The sequence below is a fragment of the Ochotona princeps genome, chromosome 2 (genome assembly GCF_030435755.1).
Source record: "Ochotona princeps isolate mOchPri1 chromosome 2, mOchPri1.hap1, whole genome shotgun sequence".
Lineage (NCBI taxonomy): Eukaryota > Metazoa > Chordata > Mammalia > Lagomorpha > Ochotonidae > Ochotona > Ochotona princeps.
This window is the reverse complement of record NC_080833.1, coordinates 16,044,153-16,064,471: the sequence shown is the minus strand read 5'-3', so window position 1 is coordinate 16,064,471 and position 20,319 is coordinate 16,044,153. Positions and strand designations below refer to the sequence as shown.

General features: G+C 52.7%; 2 protein-coding genes across 3 annotated transcripts in view; one reads left to right on the top strand and one right to left on the bottom strand.

Annotated features, from left to right (window-relative positions):
• LUZP1 (leucine zipper protein 1) overlaps nt 1-11,813 on the top strand; it is a 97,813-nt gene extending 86,000 nt beyond the window's left edge. The window contains exons 3-4 of the mRNA XM_004592381.3: nt 5,013-8,110; nt 11,679-11,813. Of these exons, the coding sequence (XP_004592438.3) occupies nt 5,132-8,110; nt 11,679-11,813 (3,114 nt within the window). The 5' untranslated portion in view covers nt 5,013-5,131. The remainder of the gene's footprint in view (nt 1-5,012; nt 8,111-11,678) is intronic.
• A 3,831-nt stretch (nt 11,814-15,644) lies between these two features.
• KDM1A (lysine demethylase 1A) overlaps nt 15,645-20,319 on the bottom strand; it is a 73,785-nt gene continuing 69,110 nt past the window's right edge. The window contains exons 16-20 of one of the 2 annotated variants that reach the window (XM_058676695.1): nt 18,617-18,804; nt 18,111-18,225; nt 17,533-17,660; nt 16,924-17,070; nt 15,645-16,252 (exon numbers count right to left, since the gene is read on the bottom strand). In XM_058676695.1, coding sequence (XP_058532678.1) covers nt 16,067-16,252; nt 16,924-17,070; nt 17,533-17,660; nt 18,111-18,225; nt 18,617-18,804 — 764 coding nt within the window. In that variant the 3' untranslated portion in view covers nt 15,645-16,066. The remainder of the gene's footprint in view (nt 16,253-16,923; nt 17,071-17,532; nt 17,661-18,110; nt 18,226-18,616; nt 18,805-20,319) is intronic. The other variant, XM_058676701.1, reaches the window with a different exon arrangement.

Sequence of the window (20,319 nt, the reverse complement as noted above, 5' to 3'; positions counted from 1 at the left end):
ACTTTGCATCCTCAGCGGCATTTGGTGTTGCCCGCGTTTGGGATTTCATTTCAGTAGGTGTATGGTGATGTGTCGTTGTTTTGATTTGCAGGTCCAGAATGACATGTGATGATGCTCAGCACCTTTTTCTATGCTCATTTGCCATCTGTGTATCTTCTGTGGTAAGGTGCTTATTTAGGTCTTCGCCCATTTTAAAATTGTGTTTTGTTTTCTTGTTGCGTTTTCAGAGCTCTTTGTATATCTTGGGTGACTCTTAGCAGATGTCATTTGCAGGTATTTTCTCCCTGTCTCTGAATTTTGCAGGGAAACCTTTCACTTTAATGAGTCCAGCCTTATCAGTTGCAGATTGTACCTTGGGTTTAATATCTAACAAGTTGCCACCAACCCCGAGGTCGTCTGGGTTTTTTCTCCTGTAACACTGAGGCCTGGGATCTGTGTTGAGTTAATGCTTACAAGGATGGAAGCGCTGTGTCCAGACTTTTTTCCTCCTCCTTTAAAGCAGCGGTGGTGAACCTTTGAACCTTTTTTCTGTCATGGCCCGTTTGGATATTTATGTCATTTGTGGACCATACAATATCATCAACTTAAAATTAGCTTGTTATTGCTGAATTTACAGTCCTGCCTGTGCTTGCCCTGGGAGGGCCGGACATCAGTCCTGACTTAACGCATTCATTTATCTGAGAGGTAGAGAGGGGGAGGGGACACCTTCCCAACTACTGATTTATTCCCTAGATGATTCCAGTGGCTGGGTCAAGGTCAGAGGGAGTAACCAAGGACTAAGTCTGGGTCTCCATGTGGGTGGGAAGGACCCAGCTACTGCAGCCAGCACCTGCTGCCTCCCAGGGTGTGAGTGGCAGGATGCTGGGCTTGGGCTCTGCAGCCAGCAGGCCTGACCCGGGTACCCTGGCGTGGGATGAGGCCCCTTAAACCACCTGCTGCAAACCCCTGTCCCGAGACTCATGTTTGGTAGTTGGAAATTCACTTCCAATGTAATTTGTGGAAAAGGCTATCTGTTGTATTGCTTTGGCTCGTGCGTCAGAGGGCAGCTGACTGTCCATTTCTGGCCCTCTGCTCTGACCTGGGGTCTGTTGGGTGTGTCTGTGCGTTCTGTAGTATACATTGTGTTGAACTGGATGTTTTTGTCAGTCCTTCAGCTTTGTTCTTCATTGCCGTGTTTGTTATTTTGGGTCTTTTGCCTCTCCATACAAACTTTGCAATCAGTTGTTGGTAACTTGCTGGGATCGTGTTGAATCTGTCAGTCAGGCTGTGAGGTACTGACAGCTCAGCAGTGCGGAGCCTTCCCCTGCAGGTGCAGCGGCTGTTCCTTTAGTTCTGCTTAGATGGCCCCTCAGAGTTTTGCAGTTTGCACAACACTCAGGTTTGTATAGATGGAGATCTTGAATATTTTTGAATTCATACCTAAGTAATTTATAGGGTGATACGCTGTATTCTTGGTGTGTGTCTGAAATTTCAGGAAAGTGACTGACCTTATAGTCTGCAACTTCGCTGTAATCACTTAGCAATTTCAACCTTGCCTTTTCTTTGGGATTTCTGCACAGGCAGTTACATCACCTGTAAACAGGAGATGCTCGATCTTCCTGTATGTTTATGTGTAGTCTTGGCGCATCTGCTAGCATGTCTGCTACAGTGTTGGGAAATAGCTAGACACTGAATTTGTCACTATGAAATAGGATGTTAGCTGAGATTTTTTGGTAGATTTTTTCCTTTAAGTCAAGATGAGGGAGCTTCTGTCCTCAGTTTACTGGAAGAGTTTATATGCAAGTGATGGATTTTGTCAAATGCATTATCTGTTCCCTTGTGTGAGCAGTTACTTTTCTTGTTTAACCTACTGATGCTATCATTATATCATTTGATGTTTGAATGCCTGTCTGGGCTAAATCTCAATTGGTTTGGTTTTATAACTATATATTGTTAGATTTGATATACTGTTTTTATTGTTTGAAGGGTTTGTGTATCTGGGACAGTGTTGGGCTCAGCTGTCCTCCGTAACCCCACATCCTGTATTGGAATCTCTGTTTCCCGGCTGCTATTTTTCCTTCCCGTCTGCTCCTCTCTGATGTATGGGGGAAGACAATGGAAGATGATCCAAGGACGTGGGCCCCTGCCACCCCCGTGGGAGACCTGGGTGGGGACCTGGGCTGGCCCAGCACCAGCCTTTACAGCCGTGTGGGGAGTGAGCCAGTGGATGCAAGATTTCTTTCTGTCTTATTTCTCTCCCTTTTTCTGTAATTCTGCCTTTCAATGAATAAAGGAAATATATTTTTTAAAAAATTTAAAGACTTGCACCTCTGTTTATGAGATGCTGATCTCTGACTCTCTTCTAATGTCTTTGGTTTTGTTGTTAGAGTAGCTTAAAAATAAATTAGGAATTATTCTGTTTCTATTTTTCTGGAAGAAACTGTAGAAAATTTGGTATAATTTTCTCCTTAAATGTTTGGTGGAATTTATCAGTGACCCTGACTGGGTATGGTACATCTTGTTTTGGAAGCTTAACAGTCATAGATTCAGTTTTTAATGAGGTAGAAGCCTGTTCAGATTGCTTATGGATGAATGTTGGCAGGTTTTGACTTTGCAAAACCAGTGCATTTCATCTAGGATATCCGATTTATGGTTGTGGGATTGTTCGTAATATCTCCTCTTTTTTTTTTTTTAAGATTTATTTTTATTGCAAAGTCAGATATACAGAGAGTAGAAGAGACAGAGAGCTAGATCTTCCATCCGCTGATTCATTCCCCAAGTGACCACAACAGCTGGAGCTGAGCCAATCCAAAGCCAGGAACCAGGAGATTTTTCTGGGTCTCCCATGTGCGGACAGTGGGTTGTCCTCGACTGCTTTCCCAGGCCACAAGCAGGGAGCTGGATGGTAAGTGGATCAGCCAGGATATGAACTGGCACCCATATGGGATCCCGGCACTTGCAAGGTGAGGACTTGAGTCACTAGGCTACTGCACCGGGCCCTAATGTATTCTTTTATTTATTTGAAAGGCAGGACAACATAGTGGGAAAGAGAGAGCTCTTCCATCCACCAGCTTTATTCCTCAGCTGGCCACAATAGACAAGTTTGGGCCAGGCTGAATCAAGGGGCCGGGACCTCCATCCAGGTCTCCCACGTGGATGGCAGGGCTGAAGTCCTTGGGCCATCTTTGCTTCCTCAGGCACATTAGCAGGAGCTGGATCAGAAGCAGAACAGTCGGGACTTGAACTGGCGCTCCAGTGTGGGAGGATGGTGTCGCAAGGAGTGGCTTAACGTGTTACCTTTGTTGAGTGTTTTAGTTCCATTTGATTATTATTATTTTTTAAAGATTTATTTTATTTTTATTGGAAAGACGGATATACAGAGAGGAGGAGAGACAGAGAGGAAGATCTTCTGTCTGATGGTTCACTTCCCAAGTGACCGCAATGGCTGGAGCTGAGCCAATCCGAAGCCAGGAGCCAGGAGCTCTTTCCAGGTCTCCCACGCAGGTACAGGGTCCCAAGGCCTTGGGCTGTGCTCAACTGCTTTCCCAGGCCACAGGCAGGGAGCTGGATGGGAAGTAGGGCTGCTGGGATTAGAACCAGCGCCCATATGGGATCCTGGCGCGTGCAAGGCGAGGACTTTTAACCACTACACTATCGTGCTGGGCCCCCATTTGATTATTATTTTGTCTCCCATGCTGTTAACTTCTTATCACTTAATTGAACCAACACATGTGTGGGTTAGTTTGTTTGCTTACCATTTTTTAGTCCTTTGCCTGCCTTAAAACTTCCAAGATACTACCTTGTCTTCCGTCATCTCCTTGCTATCTGCTTCCATTTCTGCCAAGGACAGGCTCCGTTGTTTCTTGCTGTTGCTGAGGCTCCAGTGTATATGTCCCCTCCACAGCTCGCACTAAAATTTAATTCCTGTCATAGCAGTTTTAAGACATGAGACCCCTGAGATGTGAGCATTTGCAGGTGGGACCCTCACGGATGGGGTTCGTGCGCTCACAAGCGATCTGCAGGGAGTGGGTTTGAACCTTGTTGTCCTGCGTCCTTTTGGCCACGGAGGGAAAGGCATTCAGAGCTGGGCCTGCGAAGCCGTTAGGCCCTCGCTGGACGCAGAAACTGCAGTGCCTGTAACCTGAACTTCCGGGCTCTAGAACTCCGTTTCAGGTTCTGTTATGGCAGTAAATGCACTGAATCCTTTGTCCTTTTGTTTTGGGGAAATTAAACAACATACTTCTAAATAACATAGTGGTCAAAAAAGGAGTAAAAAAAAAAAACTTAAAATGTTTTGCAGTGAATTAAAAAAAAAAACAATCAATAATCTAAGCATCCACTTGAGGAACACGGAGGTACAGGCTAGGCAGGGCATTTCTGTCCTGACGGGGACGGTGGCGTGTGGCGCAGCTGCCTGTTGGCTGGTGAGGGCCAACTTTCAAATTGCAGTCACAGGAGGGTTTACTGCTGGGGGAGCAGAAGTGTTGAGAACAAGTACAGCGAGACTGCGTTATTTACCCATCATGGAGCAGCACGGATAGATGCCTCTTATGTCATAGTAGTTCATGACAAGTACCCCCTTGGTTAAAATAATCAGGATTATTTCTGCGTTATCAAGCACTCAGCACGTATTGTCTCCGCATAGCAGTGAGAAAGAGACATGGTAAGAGTCCCATTTTTTTTAAGCGTCTCCATCTTACAGCTAGGTGAAATGGGCTGAGCGTCCTCCATGGGTGAATGTAGAAAGGCTGATGACACGTGAGCCATGCAGCTGGCAGGTGGTGAAGACTGGCCAGTCGGCCCCATGGGTTGAGGCCTGCCCCCGGGCTTGCCGCCCCGCTGCCAGAGCATTCTTCATTAGGCTGGAACCGGGAGTCTGCTCAGTATCCACCATGAGGCTCTCGTGTTTTCTGATCAAATTTATTCACGTTTATTGGCTCGAGAAGTTTGAGCACCTGCTGTGTTGTAGGGTGGGAACTAAAATGCAGCTTTCAGGGTTGGTCATTGAGTGTGCTTTCTGCTTTCTTTTGTAGACTGACAATGCTCTCCGGCTGCGCCCGGAAGTTGTGGCTGCCACGAGAAAGGTAACTGTTTTTCATCCCTCTGAGGGGGACAGGACGCCTCTGGCAGCCCGCATTGGCTGGCAATAGACATGGCCGAACTCGGGAGCTCCAAGGACACTGCTTCGAGCCGCCACCTGCGGTTTAAGCTGCAGAGTCTGAGCCGCCGTCTCGACGAGTTGGAGGAAGCCACCAAAAACCTGCAGAAGGCGGAGGATGAGCTCCTGGACCTGCAGGACAAGGTGATCCAGGCCGAGGGCAGCAACTCGAGCATGCTGGCTGAGATCGAGGTGCTGAGGCGGCGCGTGCTCAAGATCGAAGGCAAAGATGAGGAGATCAAGAAGGCCGAGGACCTGTGCCAGCTGATGAAGGAGAAGCTTGCCGAGGAGGAGAACCTGACGCGGGAGCTAAAATCCGAGATTGAACGGCTGCAGAAGCGAATGGCGGAACTGGAGAAGCTGGAGGAGGCCTTCGGCAGGAGCAAGAGCGACTGCACCCAGCTCTGTCTGAGCCTCAACGAGGAGAGGAACCTCACCAAGAAGATCTCCTCCGAGCTGGAGCTGCTCAGGGTCAGAGTGAAGGAACTGGAATCTTCCGAGGATCGCCTGGATAAAACCGAGCAGAATTTAGCGTCCGAGTTGGAAAAGCTGAAGTCCTTGACTCTGAACTTTGTAAGTGAGAGGAAATACCTTAGTGAAAAGGAGAAAGAAAACGAGAAACTTATCAAAGAGCTCACTCAGAAACTGGAGCAGAACAAGAAGGTGAACCGAGAGTATGCAAGGAACGCTTCCAACCTCCTGGAACGGAACGACCTGCGCATTGAGGACGGGATGCCCTGCACGCTGCCCACCAAGGAGTCGAGGAGGAAGGGCGCGCTGGACTACCTGAAGCAGGTGGAGGACGACGCGAGGAACGAACAGAACCGCAACCAGGAGGACAACAAGGTGCAGGACCTCAACCAAGAGATCGAGCGGCTGAAGACGCAGATCAGACACTTCGAGGCTCTGGAAGAAGAGCTGAAGAAGATGCGGGCCAAGAACAGCGACCTGCAGGACAGCTACCTGAGTGAGCAGAAGAAAAACAAGCTGCTAGCCAGCCAGCTGGAGGAGATCCGCGTGCAGATCAAGAGGCAGAAGGAGTTGGAGAACGGGGAGCTGGAAGGTGAGGACTCTTTCCTGGCCGGCAAGGGCAGGCACGAGAGGACTAAGTTTCGGGGCCCCGGGGGCGAAGCGCCTGGTGCCAGGCACCCGGCCCGGGAACTGTCACCTCAGCACAAGCGAGAAAGGCTCCGCAACAAGGACCTGGCAGTCCACAGTGACAACTCCCCGCTGACCAACAGGCAGGTCTCCTCTCCCAGCTTCACCCACAGGAGGGTAGCCAAGGCGTCCGGCGTCGGGGCAGGGGCAGACGGAGGCGCTCAGGAGGCCAAGAGGACCGAGGACCGAGCCGGGCCGGCACCCTCTCACCAGGAAGGTAGGAAGGCCAGGGAGCAGCCGTCCGTGCTGAGCCGCTACCCGCCGGCTGCTCAGGAGCACAGTAAGGCGTGGAAGGGGCCTCCCAGGCCGGGCCCTGAGAGTGGGCTCAAGGGCAAGGTCGAGAAGACCACCCGCACGTTCAGCGACACCACCCACGCGCCCGGTGCCAGCGATGCAGTGGGGAGAGCTGACAGGGCGGTGGATCTGCCCTCCGAGGTTGTCCTCAAGAGGGGAAAGGGGTCCGGCAGCGGAGGCCAGCCAGCCCTGGCTGCAGACTCGGCCTCATCCAAGGCCCCAGGAGGCCTGGCCTCATCTCGGAGGCCCTCCTCCGAAGGGCTCGCCAAGGGCAGGAAAGCTGCCAATGGCCTGGAGGCTGAGGCTGCTGCGCCCAATCCCAAGGCTCCTGTTTTATCCAAGTATCCCTACAGCTCCCGGAGCCAGGAGAAGGTGGGCCAGGGCTTTTCCACACCCAAGGAAGCGCTCCAGGAGGAGCCCATAGCGGTCGTTCTGGAGGACAGCACGCAGCACGAGGCGCTCAGGTGTCGTGTCATCAAGCCTGGCGGCCGAGAGAAGGCCGACTCAGATGAGGACTTGGACACGGCCTCTCTGGTGACTGCCAAGTTGGTGACCACCACCGTCACCCCAGAGTTGGAGCCCAGGGCGCACGCGAACGTTCGAGAAAAGGCCAGGCACCGAGGGGCACCTCGGACGGCCCTGTTTGAGAATGAGAAAGAGGCCGGGACAGAAAGTGAATCGGGCAAAACCGTGCGAGCGTCCGCCCACGCCATGGAGCCCCCCAGCGCCAACGGGGCGGAGGTCAGGAGCCAGCGGCCCTGCAGCCCCCGGGAGGCCCTGCGCTCCCGAGCCGTCATCAAGCCCGTCATCATCGACAAGGACGTGAAGAAGGTCATGGGCGGAGCGGGCGCCGAGGCCCCCGGGGAGAAGCCGAGGTCTGCCTCCAAGCCCGCGTCCACCAAAGTGACAAGCAGCATCACCATCTACCCCTCCGACAGCGGCAGCCCCAGGGCGTCCCCGGGCGAGCGGCACACCGCCAGCAGCAACATCCAGGTTGGGCCTCCCGACGGCGGCTCGCCCTTCGAGCTCTCCATTAACAAACACGACATCACACTGCAGTTCACGGAGGCCGAGGGGACTGGAGAGGGGCCCCCGAAGCAGCGGCCGGAAACCGTGGTCTCCCGCATCCTCATCAAGACCTCGGAGTCAGTGGACAGGAACAGCCACGCCGCGGGGACAGAGGTGCTCAGGTGGAAAGGCCAGAGTGGCCCCGGCGAGGACGGCGCCTCGGACGCCAGGCATGTCACGGTGCGCAACGCCTGGAAGAGCAGGCGGGACTTGCAGTGCCTGGACGAGCCGCTGGCCCGAATAGGCAAAGCCACGGAAGCCGCCAACGCCTACAGCCAGAGGTCGTCCACCGACTTCTCGGAACTGCAGCCGCCCAGGGCCGGCCTGTCGGAGCGCGCCCGGGACTCCGCGGAGCTCGCCTCCAGAAGGACCCAGAGCAGCCTGACGGCGGCCGAGGTGCTCTCACGGCAGACCCGGGCAGCAGAGGCGGCCTGGAACCACTCCTCGGGCACCGTGAGTCCTTTTCTTCCTCCGCCACCCTTTCTTTCTCCCCCGCTGCCCTGCTGTGTGAGCCCCAGGGGTTCAGGGCCTGGCAGGCACTGGTCTGAACTGGGTAGCTGAGAGCTACAGCAAACTGGGGGAGATGGGCCCAGCTCTCAGGAAGGAATTCAGCAGAAAGCAGGACTTTCCAAATCTGACTTGCTCAGTTGTTTAAGATTTGTTTTTATGGGAAAAGCAGATTTACAGAGAAGGAGAGATCTTCCCTCTGCTGGTTTACTCCTCAAGTGGCCACAACAGCCAGCATTGAGCCAGGCAATCTAGAGCCAGGAGCTTCTTCCGGGTCTCATGTGGTTGCGGAGTTCCAATACCTTGGGCCATCTTGCCTTTCCAGGCCATAAACAGGGAGCTGGATGAGAAGTGGAGCAGCCAGGACATGAACCAGCGCCCATATGGGACCCTGGTACTTGAAGGGAGAGGATTGGCTAATTCAGCCATTGTGCCCGGGCCTTTCTTGGGTTCTAAAATGTCTTGTCCATTTAGTTGGATCTGGAAAGGCCACACCAGGAGACATGGCCCTTTGTTCTCCTGGTGTGTCAGAGTGGAACTAGAGCTGCCCTGTGGCCTCCCTACGCAGTTCCTGGCAAGCCCTGATGCCACTGCCGCCGCCCCAAGCCCAGGCAGCAGGTCCAGCAGGGACAAGGGCAGCGAAATGAGGTTTGGGGCTGCCCTGGGAGCACATCCCAGCAGCCTGCTCACAGAGAGGGTTTCCTTCCCAAAGTCAATGGAAAGTGTGAATTATGAAAAGAAAATATGTGATTTCAAATATTTTGTGCCTGGACTTTTTAATGCCACTTTCCATACGTGTTTTAAAGTACCCCTCCATAGGAATGTGGTGAGCTACAGTTTAGTTCTGGGCCCGCTGCCTGAGTTTTGTCCTCAGGTGTTACTTAGTTTGGCTGTGACATGCTAGCTGGGGCAGTTGTGTGACCGCTGTATGCTTGGCTGATTGCAGGCTGGCCCTCGTGGCGTGTGAAGCGCTTCGAGCGCCAGGGTGTCAGAGCAGTGGATCTTGGATGGGCCACTTGTGGTGCTGGGAGACAGATACATGGCTTCTGTCAGGAGCAGCCAGGTGACCATGCTACTAAACAGGGCACTTGGAGCATAACATCCTTCCCACTAGTCTGCCCAGTCCTCAGAGCAGCCCTGAAAGCAGATATTATCCTCACTGTTCACAGAAGCCGAAGGCGATGTCACCCTGTCACCCGGATGTGAACCTAGAGTCCTACTGCTACATCTGGTGCTTTTTGCCCTAACTTTTCTTTCTTATTCTTTGATCTATATTTGCATCTGAAGACCCAGAACAATTAAGTCGGAATTCTAGTGTAGCAGGGAGAAAAAAATGGGCATTTAGTTCCCTAAACTGGAGAACGCAGGATGAGGGGCAGAGGTGGGAGCTACGGGGAAGCCCTGTGGCCCACTCCCCGCCCTCTGCCGAGGACCGCATGGGACTCCAGCGCTGCCGCTCGCGGTTTTGCCAGCACTGTCTGCTACAGGTTCTTCTTCTTTTTTTTTTTTTTTTTAATTATTTTTTAATAATCTTACTTAGTTGATTAGGGAACAAAGTGTCAAGGGTTACAGGGTGAAAATGGGTAATATAATACCATTGTTTCCACATCAATATCATTTTACCCTGTATCTGGTGTCAGGAAAAAAAAACAAAGGGAAAAGCCCCACCCAACCTCCCACCCATCCCAGATCCCCAACGGGAGGCATGCTCTGAGGGTCCTGCTCATACAGTTTTGACAGTTCACAGTTCTGGATTGCTGCCAATCTCTCAGTTCCAATCGCAATGAATCCTATTCAGAATCCACTGGCTGACAGTCTCTTCATGGTTGGGGTTCTAAGATCAGCAGTTCATTTGGAGGGATCTCCAAAGAAACTTCATCTGAGATGATCCCAGGCCTGGTTCTTGTGCGAGTTTGCTAGTACAGAGTCCGACACCGTCCGTCACACCAATCAACTTATGCTCATGCTGGTCGTTGGGATTGCTGGGTTCGTTCTGTTTCCAGCCCTGTCTTCCTCATGAACCAACGGGTTTTGTAGTCCAGTTCGATCCTGCCCACTTCATACTCAGTCCTCACGCAAACCAGTTGGAGCTGCAGCCTGGTTGGGGCGACTCCCCATAACCCCCACCAGTTCTGCCCCCTACCCTGGTTCCCATGCTTGCCAGTACGCACTGCAGGCTTGTCAAGTCTGTCCCACATCCCGTTTAGCTCTCGCACGTGTCGGTGGGCATTGAAGCCCAGCTCAACCCAACCAACCTACTATCCAGCCCACACACCTACTGGCAGGTGCCCTTCTGTCCAGCCACCCCTGCCCTTGTCCTGGTGTTTGTGCTGTCCAATGAGAGTGGTAGCCCCAAGAGAGGTGCCCACTATTTCCCTTCTAGGCCACACTCACTCCCAGATTATGCACTCTCCAGGTAGTTTTGGCATTTGACTTGACAGAATTAGCTACAAGTGCCAGCCTCTGCCAGCTAGTACTGTGGCTAGCCCAACCAACCCTCACCCACTCTGGTTTTGCTTGCACCAGTCGGAACAGTCAGCCCACTGTGGCCCTTCCCTTATCTAGCCCACATGAGGCCCACAGGTGTAACAGCCCTGCCTAGTCTGATCTGCCCCCATCCCGACTCACGCTTTCCAATGGAAGTAGTTGTCCAGCAGGGGAGCCCACATTCCCCTGTCAGCTTTGCCTCCTCCCCCTGATTATCACATGTACTGTTTGGGCGCTGCAACCACATTTGGTACGGCTCACCTCACTACAGGTTCTTCTTGCCAGTGACCGTCCCAGGTTATCCTGGCTGTTCCCAGCAGCGTGGGGCACCTAGGCAGTCCATTGATTTCCAAGAAACTTACTTCTTTATTTATATTGAAAAGTCAGATTTACAGAGATAAGGAGACAGAGAAAGATCTTCCATCTGCTGGTTCACACCCCACTGGCTGCAACTGCCGAAGCTGAGCCCATCCAGGTGCAGGGTCTCAAGGCTTTGGGCCGTCCTTGACTGCCTTCCCAGGCTACAGGCAGTAAGTTGGATGAGAAATGGGGTAGTCAGGTCACAAACTGGCACCCATATAGGATCCCTGTGCATGCAAGGCGAGGACTTTAGCAACTAGGCTACTGCGCTGGGCCCATGGGACTTTTAAAGCTTTTGTTTTTAAAGATTTATTTTTATTACAAAGTCAGATATACAGAGAGGAGGAGAGACAGAGAGGAAGATCTTCTGTCTGATGATTCACTCCCCAAGTGAGCCGCAACGGCTGGTGCTGCACCAATCCAGAACCAGGAGCCAGGAACCTCTTCCAAGTCTCCCATGCGGGTGCAGGGTCCCAAGGCTTTGGGCCGTCCTCCACTGCTTTCCCAGGCCACAAGCAGGGAGCTGGATGGGAAGTGCAAGAAGCTTTTTTGCCGGCCTAAAGCACATCTTTGCAGTTAGGTTGGAGGGTTCTGCTGTGGGGAAGCGCGCATGTCTTGCTCGTCACCTCAGCACCTGCCATAGCTCACGCCTGTCATTTGTTGGCAGGCCCAGGAGGAAGGTGAAGACAGCACGCTCGGTGTCTACAGACGGCCACCCAACGCCCTGGAACGGTCGGACCTGCCCGTGAAGCCAGAGCTCGGGCGAGTATGGCCAAGCAGGCCCACTGCTGAGGAAAACTGAGCCAGCGGGTCCCAGCAGCGCTCACCTTCCAACCCCGTGGAGGACCCAAGGCTGGTTGTCCAGACTGGGCACGAGCCCTTGGTGGAAGACTGGCAGAGAGCTACACTGTGGCTCAGGTGGCTTTGCTAGTTGGCCAGAGGGGACCAGAGACTACAAGCCAGTCACCCACCCAGGCCCAGCCTTCCTGATGCACGCGCCCCCTCTATCCCTATCCCCCAGGTAGCATGGACCAGTCTGACCCCCACACAGGGACCACAGAAACCTCCCAGGACGCAACAGCAGCTGAAGCTCCCCTTCCCTGCTCCTCGGTCACGGAGCAGCCCCAGCTATGCGCTTAACGTGGTCGTCACCGGCTGCTGGCCACATGCTCCTTTCCCAAAGCATCCACGCACCTGCTAGGAATTGGCTTCCTCCAGGGCCTGCACTTCCCTTGGTGTGTAGAAGGCGGCTGTGTCGCCCCTGAGGATAGCTTCTTGAGCTGGGCCAGCTGACCCCTGGAATGGCCTCACCCTCCTGTGTTCCCAGCTCACCTTCCAGAGGCTCCCGAACCCGGTGCAGCTTTCCCTGGGCAGAGTGACGCTGGCACTGCCTGCTAGCGCTCCTGCAGGCTGACCGAGCCGGGTCTGACCTGGGACAGCCCAGCCAGCCGTGAAGCAGCAGAGCTGACCCCCCCACCCCGCCCCTCGGCCAGCCCCGCGGGGGACGCATTGCACTTTACCAAGCGGATGGTAAGAGGACAGGCGCTCCCTGCAGAGGGCCTCAGGCTATAGAGCTCTCAGGAAGCCATGCACAAAGATGGGTTTGTTTCCTTCTAATCACGTAGCTTTCAGTTCAAAGGGAACCCCTTTCAAAAGCCCCCTTTATCAAGTTAGCACTGTTGCCTTCACAACAACCGGGTAACCAGATTCCCACCCCTCATGGCTGTCACTCCTCTGCTGGGTGGCTTCGGGCACATCACTCAGCTGCCCTGCCTGTGACAAGAGTTGTGTGGGGCGGAAGGTCTCGAAGGGCCTCAGCCTGGTGGTCTGTGATGGTGGCCCGACTCCTGGTTAGGAGACACAGTGTGGGTGTGGAGGTGCCCGCGCCTCCTGCCCTTGGTGGGTTTTCTGGGCTGTCCTGTCACAGGGATGAGCTCAGAGCTCCACGGGCTCCCTTTCCTGAGGGATGAGACTTCATGGCCACCGAGGCTCTTGGTGGCAGCGACTTTGCCCAGTGCCACACACTCTGAGCACCTTTCAGCCAGGTGCTCTCCCCAACACACAGGTCTGTCCTAGGAAATCCCTGATGAGGACTCCCAAGTGGCAGCGCTGAGGTAGCTGGGGACCCTCAGGGACAGGAAGGACTGCTTGTCCTGTTTCCTGGAGTTCTGTCACGAGGACACGGTCCTGCGGCTGGCCATGGCTCTCCATGTCCCCGCCTCAGATGCTCAACAAAAGACTTCTTCCTGCTGCTTCCCCTGGTCCACCCAGCCCCTCACCTGCAGCTCCCTGCCTCCCTTCTCTGGCTGGCAGCCTGGAGTTCAAGGGACGCTGACCTGTGCATTCTACCAACAAACAGAAGGGGCCCAAGCCGTGCCTCACCAGGGATTCTCATCTTTGTATGTCGGAGCCCTGGGTTCTGGTGCTGCAGCTCCTGGTGCCAAAGTCTGGACCTTTCTACACTGCAGCAGCACCAGCATTTGCCGGCTAACTCCGAATGCTCTGTGGGAGAGTGATGGTCCTTTTGCCAGGGCCGCCATCTTGAATCTTGAGTGCAATAGGATTTGATTGTAATGGTTCAGGATATTTTGTTTCCTTAATCTGCACACTTTCTAGAACCGCTGTAAAATAGGTTTTATTTTTAGATCTCCAACAGGTAAAGGCTAGCTATCAGACCCCAAAGCTGGAAGGCCCGTTTCTAGAAACGGTGTGACCACTTGGACCCAGGCCTCATAATCGGGGGTCCTTGGAGGAAACTCCTGACTAGAAGGGAAGCTGATGAAGCCAAATAACCCACCACCCTTACCAACAGCTGCACTCCTACGACGAGCCTCATGTGGCCTGGTTCTTGCTCCCAGCAGCTGTGCAGTGTGGGAGGGCTTCTGGTGAGGGCTAGGGCTGCGAAGTGCCTGGAGTCTCGCTTTTCCACCTGCTGCTGCCTGTCTTTTCCGATAGTAAAGCAGCAGGGTGGTGGGCAAGGGGGCTGGGGCTGGCTTTGAGTTGCAGTAAATCAGGACTGAAGGGGTCTGTGGTGGGCCAAGGCCTCTAACCTCAGCTACAGGCGAGCTTGCACGGGAATCGTCCCCCTTACACGGTGCTGGGAGGGGGTGGCCATCTACAGTGTTCTTGGACTTGTCCCAGAGCAGTTTAGTTTAGTGAGTCAGTGCCAGGGTCACCACTTCCCCAGGAAAGGTATTGGGCCTCTGCTGGTGCAGGTGGGGTGGGGAGCTGCTTTTAGGGGTAATCTGAAAACCCGCCATGGGGAGCAGGATTCTCCGCAGAGCCTCACAAGGAACAGCATAGGAAAGGGGCCCGATCTCTCTGCTGCTTCACAGCTCAGAACATGTACTGGATGGAATGTATTTTTAAGAGAATAAAGTCTATTTTTTTGTATTTTAAAGATGGGGGAAGGGGGCTAGGAGAGAGCCCTCCAACTTGTCAGTGCATTACCGGCTTCTTTGCTGGGCCTGCAGCCTCCCTGCTCAGGCAGGCATTTTGGTCTCCTGCTCTGGGAGGCAGGTATAGCAGCTCCCACATTCCTGCTCCAGGCGTGGGACCACAGCGCCTGCAGCTGTCTGCTTGCATGTACGCTGGCCCCGCAGCACTGTGTGTAACCAATAAAGCTCCCTCATTTCCATGTGGTCCACGTGTGAGTCTGTTAAATGTGGTGTTGCAGGTGATGCAGTTTACTGTAGTTGACTTAAAAGTCCCAGGCACTGGAAACAAGGGCTGAGGAAGGGACAGATCAAGGACCGACGTAACTCAACAGGAATCTGCAGCAAGAGCCGTCTGCTAGACGTTTTATTTTTGGGCCTGCTGTTACAAAAACCTATCTGTCTCAAGCTACCATTTACTTTAAAAAAAAAAAAAATCCCACTGAGGTCATGGATGCCCTGACTGTCCCCAGTGTGATGGTATGGATGCTGGGACTGGGGTGCAAGCCCAGGCACTTCTGCACAGTGTTCTGGCCTTTCCCACCAGTCACAGTAACCCTTTCAATTCTTTCATGCCGCCCCCCCACCCCCGGTACCACCAGCATGCCCCTTAAATCCTAAGAAAGCTTTACTTAGAGCAATTCTAAGAAGTGACCGATGCCAATACATTACGGTTTCCAGGAGCAGATCGCTCGCGTGCTCGTGGGACACTTGGCTCATCTGCCGCGGCCTTTGTGGAGGTTGCTGTTGTTTTTGTCCTGTCCACATGGACTCTGCATGGCAGGGGTGGAGAACAGTCCCAACGACCAGGTGACCCTTCAGTGCTGTCTCAGGAGACAGGACATCGGACTGCCAGGAAGGCAGCCGAGGCTGGAGGGACACAGCTACTGCATGCAGACAGGGCACAGGTGTGCTCTGCTCAGAGCTTCACGTGAACACACCCAGACAGGTAGGTTTACATCCAGACTTCTAAGAAGTAAGCTTCTGTCTTAAGCCACTTATTTTGTGATCTGTTTTCACCAAGTAGATCACCTAACCCCTCAATCTCCCTATGTAACACTTCCCGGTCCCAGGATCCACAAGCCCTTGGCGGGAATCTGGAACAGTCAAAACACTACCACGGTGTGAGCTTTGATGTGGCCTTCTAATCACACACCACTGACTTGCCTGCCGTCCTGGAACCTTCGCTTTTAACCTGACGAGGCCCCTTCCTCTATGTCAACCTCATTATTTAAAATGCAGGGTAAGCGATTCAAAGGAATGATGGCCTGTCTTCAACCCAAAGGGGAAATAATAGGACTAATTTTATATGAAGATTTATTCTATATATATATATATATATATATATAAAAAACCAGAACATTCACCACACACACCAACTTTCATAATGCTTGCTTGCTTCAGTCTGTGAAGGGTCCACTCCACGCTAATGGGCCAGTTCCTCACTCTCCACATCCCACGCAGGTGGCAGTGTCCCCCTGTGACCAGGAGCCCACACCAGTGGCTGAGCACAAGCCCAGATGCCAGGGGGCAGTTCTTGGTGGCATCTAGTATTGCTAGAAGAGCTTTGCTTCCACAACAAAATGATAGGCACAGGGGCTCCACCCTCAGAGCACATCTGTCACATGCTTGGGGACTGCTGTGCAGGGACACCTGGTGTGGCCTGGCGAGGCAAGGTGTACATGGCCCCTAAGAACTGGTCTGCAATCCTTCCTGCTTCTCGCAGCCCACTCAGCAGAGCACCGTGCACTGTGGCTGGGTAGTTCCGGATTGTGTGTTCTCCCGCGAAGAAAAGTCGTGGGATGGGCTGTTTGAGATAAAAAAAACAACAGTTTGCAAATATACCTTCACTCTTCCTGCATTTGAGCTGCCAAACACTTGTTGACCCTTGAAGGCTGACCCACCACCCCGGTACTCCCTTAACACTGATTTTCCTACAACTGACAGGAGAAACGGGACAACTGAACCGCTGCTGTTCCATGCTATCAACGGCATCTGTTCTTGCTGGTTTCCTGCTACCCAGTCCAAGAGCACTGTTCTCTCATGTGGTACCTGCTGAATGCCCAGGACAGATAACTTATTCTTATTCATAAATTTTTGCCCCTCAACTCAGTAGGCCGGAGTCCTGGGCTGATACAAAGAAATTCAGTGCTCCCTGACCAGCATATCCCAGGAACTTCTGGAAGCTGAGGGCCACAGCAGTCCTGAGTCCCTACCCATCATGACGATTAAAGTTTTAGTTATGGAAACTGGGTAGGAAAAAAAAATTACTTAAATCTGCTCTGGACACTTGAAGTTTAAGTTTGGACAGCCTGGATACAACATTTTTTTCCTCCCTCTGCTCCTGGAGATCATCCATGGATAGAATTACTAGAAGTAAGAAAACAATAAAACCAGTAACCAACAATTTAACCAAGATTCTGGGATCTTGGCCTATTCCCAAAAAAAGCCCTGGTGTGGTTTCCACCAGTTTCTCACCTGTGGGGCTCCTGGAATTGAGGGACCAGGAGTGATGGGCTGAGCCATTAAGTCATAGTCATTGCCTGACGATCCTGCGGCGACGTAGGAATAAGAGCCCCGGGCCCATGGGTCAGCACGCCAGCGGGACACCACTGTTTCCTTGGGCTAAAGGAAAAAAATCCACGAACAAACCAACTAGTCATTTCGCAAAGGGGCATAGCAGATGGGAGGAGAACACTTGCTCTGCTGCCCGAGGCTCAGACCAAGCTGCAAGGAGGCCTTGTGCTGTCGTGTCTAAATCCAGAGGTCCACGCAGGACCAGACCTGCAGCTCTGTGTATCCATTCACGTGACACATTAACAGCCTTCTGAGGAAGGAGACACCAACAGATTCTGTAAGACCCCAGGCTATTCGCTGGAGTTGTGTTGCTTCATGTTACAAGGCAGAGAGCCACAGCGCTCATCCTGAGGACTTCTGAGCCTCACACTAGGGCCAAAGTTTAAGTAGTAATATTCACGTAAACCACAGCAGACGAAAGCAATGCTGACCCAGAACCTATTCTGCAAGCAGCTTAGACCCCGGTTTAGTCTGAGCCCTGGATCCCTGCTTGCCCATGAGCCGCCTTACCTGGGGCACTGCACTGCTACCAAAGATCCCTTTAAGTATAGCCAGGCACCGGCCAACAATCACGTCATCACTTATATTTTCCATGATACCAGCAGCTTCTCCGGCCACCAGTGCCAGAAGTATCGGAGCTAAAGAAACAAGGGAAAATTCCAAGGTTTTCTACCTCATCCTTGGTACAGCACTCTTAAAATGTTGGGGCAAATGCAAATCTTTCAGAAATGAGGCAGCTGGGAGCTGGCAGACCACAGGGAGTACAGCGTGACTCCCAAGTCTGCACTGTCAACTGCAGAATAAACCATTCCCACCTCCGCTCCGGCCCCAGGTGACTGGCCCCCAAGGCCGTCTTTTTCTACCTCACTCTGGTTGAAACAGCCTGCCTCTGTAGTACAACCCCTCCCTGGGGTGTGAGCTTCCCAAAGATGCTACTTTCTTCCAACCCCCAGCTTCTAGAAGGACTTCAGGAACTATTTGTTGGGTTAATGAAAAAAACTACAGCATATGTATTTGAGGAAACCACAGACTATTACTAATTCTGCAATCCTCTAATAGGGCCAAGGTGAAAAGCAGAAAGCAGTTACCTTTGTAGAGGTTCCAGAAGAGAAAGAGCTCACCCCTGCTGGCAGTTGTACTGCCAACATGGCCAAACAGGTTGACACTCGGATCCCAGAATACCCGGTCGAAGCACAACACCACCTGCCGTGAGAAAGGAGTACCAGAGTGGGAACAGGCTCCGAGAAGCACGACCATGCCCCCAACAGAAGTACTTCCCTTCGGGACTGTTAGGACAAAGTCCCTTCCACTCTCAGCTTAAGGCAAGACGGCTCTAAGAACCGTGTCACCCAGGCCAATGCTCACAGACCTCTTGTTTGAGGCTCAACTCTGCACGATGACCCAGTGGACTGAAGTGTGCTATGGGATGGCACTATGAGTCCGTGGCATGCCCAGGCCCTGAAGGGAATAAGCAGACAGCCTCGGCCTTGATGCCACACACAGCTGAGAGCAGAACCAGATGTGTAAGGATGCAGCCCGCTCTTGGCGCAGAGTGGCATGCAGCGAGCCTCCCTCGGGGCCCAGAGCCCACTACCTTGTTCAGGTTGCCAAATCCCATCCTCTGCACAGCAGACGTCTTCCACTCGGGAAGTGGCGGCACAAACTGAACAGCTGGTGGCTGCTGCTTCAGCACCCCCAGAGGCAGGGTGCAGAGAACAGCATCACACTTATAAATAAAAGTCTGGCTTGTGGAGCGGGTGTTCACAGCTATCACTTCACATCCTAGAGGGAGGAGAAAAGATGTTATTGGGGATGAGGAGGGCACCGGAAAGAGCACCGAACAGTCGAGTACACTGTATCTACACGCTGCATTTCACTCTAACCACAGGCTAGCTCCACTTTCCTCAGAAGGCAGGTAGATAGATGTGTCCAAGGCCACACAGGCCCACGTGCAGGCAACCTCAGAGTCCTTGCTCATTTCACCCTGACACTGCTCAAGTTAAATAAACTTACATCAAAAATAAGAGCAAAGTGTCTGTCCCAGCTGACCAGGGCCTTCCCCATGGTAGCTGCCCATTGGGATCAAGAGCAGATCCTCCGACTGTCTCGGCAGGCCAGGCCCCCAGTGTCGGGCCCACACCCCAAGTGCCCTCAGCATATGAAGGGGGACCTGGGCCAGGAGTGCAAGGTAAGTCTCCTACGTGGATGGCAAGAGCCCGAAGTTACTTTATTTTCAAGGTAGATTTTACAGAGACAGAGACATCTTCCGTCCACTGGTGCACTCCCCACAGGGCTCTAACAGCCAAATCTGAGCTGGTCTGAAGCTAGGGGACCAACGGCCTCTGAGTCTCCCACATTGGTGCCTTGGGCTACCCTCTGCTGCTTTCCCAGGCCATAAGCAGGGAGCAGAACAGTCGGACACAATGGCATTCATATGGGCTGCTGGTACCACAGGGTGTGAGATTAGCCTGCTGTGCTATGACATCAGCCCCGGAACAGCCATCACTGCTGTACCAGTGGAAGGCTTGAGAACTAGAAGCTGGAGCCAAGTGACCAACATGGCTCTTCAAAAGGCACCTTCACAACTGGATCAGAGGAAGTGTCAGCACGTTGTTGCTGCCAGGCTAAAGTCAGGAGAGCAGCCAGGAATCATGAACTGCACTCACACGGATTCTGGTTTCACAGGCAGCAGCAGCTGCTAACATGCTGTGCCACAATGCTGGCACCCTGCCAGGTGACTCCTAGGCACATACTGATGCCAGCTGGTCACAACAGAAATGTGCTCAAAGCTGACCTCAGAAAGATTACTGGATTATGCCAATATGATTCTTCCTCATTTGTATTTTTAAAGTGAAAGAAGGCCTATTTAAAAAATATATATAAACAGCTCAAAATAAATGCATAAGCTCAGAACATGCCCATTTTCTATGGCTATAAAATAGGACAAACTATACTATCCCCGTTGTTTTCCATCTTTCACATACCTTTAATAGAAAATTGTTTAAATGGTTATAAAAGCGAAACAGAACAACAAAAAACCAAACAGCACCTGAGTAACTCTGGGCAAGGCCCAGGGAAGGAACGGCTGATGCCGCGGCCCCTCGGCTCAGGCACGAGGGCCCTTACAGAGGCACGATTCCAGTAAGACCACCAATTCCATGGCAGGTGGGCAATGGGGGTCTCTGCAAGCAGTGCTGAGCCCACTGCTCAGCAAGCACTTGGGCAGCTTGCCAGCAGCACAACTCCGCAGCCGTCAGCACAAAGGAACCCTCCTGAGGAGGGGAGCCAGAGTATGAA